The sequence below is a fragment of the Pteropus alecto genome, unplaced genomic scaffold, assembly GCF_000325575.1.
Source record: "Pteropus alecto unplaced genomic scaffold, ASM32557v1 scaffold313, whole genome shotgun sequence".
Classification (NCBI taxonomy): Eukaryota; Metazoa; Chordata; class Mammalia; order Chiroptera; family Pteropodidae; genus Pteropus; species Pteropus alecto.
Genome location: NW_006434832.1, coordinates 2323538 through 2326919, shown reverse-complemented (window position 1 = coordinate 2326919; position 3382 = coordinate 2323538). Strand labels below are relative to the sequence as shown.

The 3382-nt window shown below is 33.4% G+C and overlaps 1 protein-coding gene across 9 annotated transcripts in view; it reads left to right on the top strand.

The window, feature by feature from the left end:
- Positions 1-3382, top strand: part of CDC27 (cell division cycle 27) — a 59256-nt gene that overhangs the window by 28887 nt on the left and 26987 nt on the right. For all 9 annotated transcript variants that reach the window (XM_025045572.1, XM_025045576.1, XM_015588026.2 and 6 more), the window contains 3 exons: positions 436-590; positions 696-907; positions 1864-1978. In XM_025045572.1, coding sequence (XP_024901340.1) covers positions 436-590; positions 696-907; positions 1864-1978 — 482 coding nt within the window. The remainder of the gene's footprint in view (positions 1-435; positions 591-695; positions 908-1863; positions 1979-3382) is intronic.

Genomic DNA, 3382 nt, shown 5'->3' with positions numbered 1-3382 from the left:
TTTCTCAGTGTACATGCTCTAGGATGCATAAAGGATCATTTTAAAACACTGTCATGTCTGTGTACGTGGAAGTGCTTAAAACTTTACTGTAATATCTACTGGGTTTCAACTCTACCCTCACTTCTTACCTTGAGCAAAGTGAGATCTGGATCTTTGCTTTCTGCTCTAAAACAGAAATCTGCATTTTCCTGTGACTTATTATATTTAAAATCAGTGTCATTGCAGTTTTGTTTATTTCCTAAATTTACAGCTTTATCTTAGGGGTAAAATTCTGCAGTAAATTGATGGATGGGCTTTGGGGAGGTAAATTTGATCATCTGAAACAGACAGGAGAACTTTAAAACTCTGTTAAGGATTTATTTCCACTGATTTATGCATACCTAAAAAAAAAATTAAATCTCATTTCCTCAGAACTTTTTTTTTTTCCCTTCACAGGTGAAAAGCCAGATCCTGACCAAACATTTAAATTAACATCTTTACATAACTTTAGCAACTGTCTGCCTAACTCCTGCACAACAGTAGTATCTAATCATAATTTATCTCACAGACAGCCTGAGACAGTTCTTACGGAAACACCCCAGGACACAATTGTAAGTGTATCATACAGTAGTGTTCAAAATATCATGTAAACGAAAAAGAATGATCTGAACTAAATAATGTATTGTAAATGACATGGTAGAAATTTTCTGTTTCAGGAATTAAACAGACTGAATTTAGAATCTTCCAATTCAAAGTATTCCTTGAATACAGATTCCTCAGTATCTTATATTGATTCAGCTGTAATTTCACCAGATACTGTCCCTCTTGGAACAGGAACTTCCATATTATCTAAACAGGTTCAAAATAAACCAAAAACTGGTCGAAGCTTATTAGGAGGACCAGCTGCTCTTAGCCCATTAACCCCAAGGTAAGACAAAAGATAGTTTAAAATGTACTGTAATATTAAATGATCTTATAATAATGCATATTATTAGTAATATAAATTAATATGAATAGCAGCTTCTAAATCCTTATTGAAATAGAGGCATTTAATAAGTCAATACTGGATCTATTCTGTTTTCAGAAAATGAAGTAAAAAAAATATAGTACTTGTGATAAAAAAATATTAAATATTGGAGAAAATTTAAAACTCTTAAATATGCCTTTTTCAGCTAGTGTATACATTAAAAGATATTGTCTTTATGGCTGTGTGTCAGTGAATAGCAATGAACCTCTTGAAATGTTGGAATGCCTATGATATAATCAGAGCTACAGCAGTGGTTGTTAAAGTGCTGGTTTCTAAAACACGGAGGAAGGAATGACACCCATCAACATGAAATATTTTGTCAAAATTATTAGATGTGTATGTATATATAAATGCAGGAACCCAGCCCAGAGGACACATATTCAAACGTATCTAAATAAAAAGTTATATGCTAGAACAGGGCCAGAGATCTACTAAAATAGCATAACCATGAGATTACAACTCAGTGAATCCACAAATGAATCAGTGGTCTCTAGAGACATTTTTTTCTGTAGTAGCATCTAAATCCCATAAATTCCAGGAATTTGAAGTAATTTGATCATTTGGAACTTAGCCTTTATAAAGGCCACTCTTCTTTGTATCAAGTAAATCTCCTGACATCAGTAGTTACTGCTCAATTTAGTCTTGTTTCATTGTTTTTTTGTTTGTTTTTTTAATTTTAGTTTTGGTGGGTGGAATAGCCTACATTCGCAGCTTATTTTTAATCTGCCCCTTAGATCCTCACTGCCCCCAAGACTGATTTGCCATTCTCTTCCTTTTAGACCTTCTAATTTAAGTATACTGCTGCTTTATATATGCCTTGATGACTTTTTGACACCTTGATTTCAACCTCTTCTCAGTTTTGGGATTTTGCCATTAGAAACCCCAAGTCCTGGAGATGGATCCTATTTACAAAACTACACTAATACATCTTCTGTAATTGACGTGCCACCCACCGGAGCCCCTTCAAAAAAGGTATTTTCTATGTAACATACAGTTTGTGTGTTGATGAATGAAATTCATTTAAAGTTCCAATCTGTTAAAGGAATTTCAGGGAGACTCTAACTTTATATGATCGTTGTTGCCTTAGAGTTATTGATCTGAATGTAAAAGAAGGTTATCATTGTCATAGCCTCCTGGTTATAGTCAGAGACACAAAGCTAGATACTCTTTTGGCCACATAAGATTATAACTCACAAGTATAGTTTATTTCAGTGCAGCATATTCAGATTTTTACTTTTAATTTCCTTTTTTTATAAAATTAAGATTGCTTCTTTGACTATAAATAAGAAATTATATATGCCATTGTTTTTACTTGTCCCTACCACCATTTGTTTTTAATTATACTAACATTAAAATGAGAAAAAGATTGATTCACATAAAGCCAACTATTTCTGATAATAAAATTCTTTTGGTGTATCCTAATAGATGTGTAGTAAATTTATAGTAAATATGTAATAAAGTGAAAAATACTTGACAGTATTCTTAAAAAAAAATATTGTAACAAGTTTTAAGGCTCTTTTTATAATGTTCTTTTATAATGGTCTGTGGCAGTACAAGGTATCTGTGGCACAGAGCATCTTCTGTGAGAATTAAATTAGGTTATGTGTGTAAAATGCCAGTTGCCATGCTTAATAGATGTTTAAGAAATGGAAGCTAAATAAGTCTTACTAGTCTAGTATGTAGAATGACTAATATAGCCCCCTTACGTTCCTAGAGACATGTTTCATCTTGTTGTTTTTACTCTGTTACTCCGGAACTTCCTTAAAGTCTGTAAAATATGATTTTCTATATTAGCTCCTTAATCAGTGATAATAAGAACTCCAAGAGCGGTAAAAAGGGACCGCAGAGTAGTTAATGTGTAGATCATTTTAAATGTGATTTCTGAAAGTTGGCAACTACCTGCTATTATATTGTTATGGGAATTAAATATAATTGTGGAAGTTATTATAGTTATGAGGAGGCATAGTAGCATGGTAGGGGAAATAAGCCAAAACCAGGCAAACCATCTCAATCAAGGACAAGTTAGGCAGTGAAGAGGTATATGTTTTCATTGCCCAGGTAATAAAAGCCACTACTGTCTCATCCTCTGCTGCCTGTGTTCTCTTCTCAACCTATTAGAAGACATTCTTGGAAAAGCTGGACTTTTAGGTCTGCATGCAGTATCAATCCAAAATAGCAAACCGAGTAGTGAGTGCAGTACATAGTTCTTTGTTAAATGAGGAAGGGCCAATATTGACTTTAAGTTTTGTCCCTTGGGTGAATGTAGAAGGAAGAGGAGGAAGGAGTATAAAGTTGTATTTTGAGATGGTGGTAGATTAGGTGAAAATATTTAGCGGATAGTTAATCATAGAGGAAAGAATATGGCCTAGTGATAGA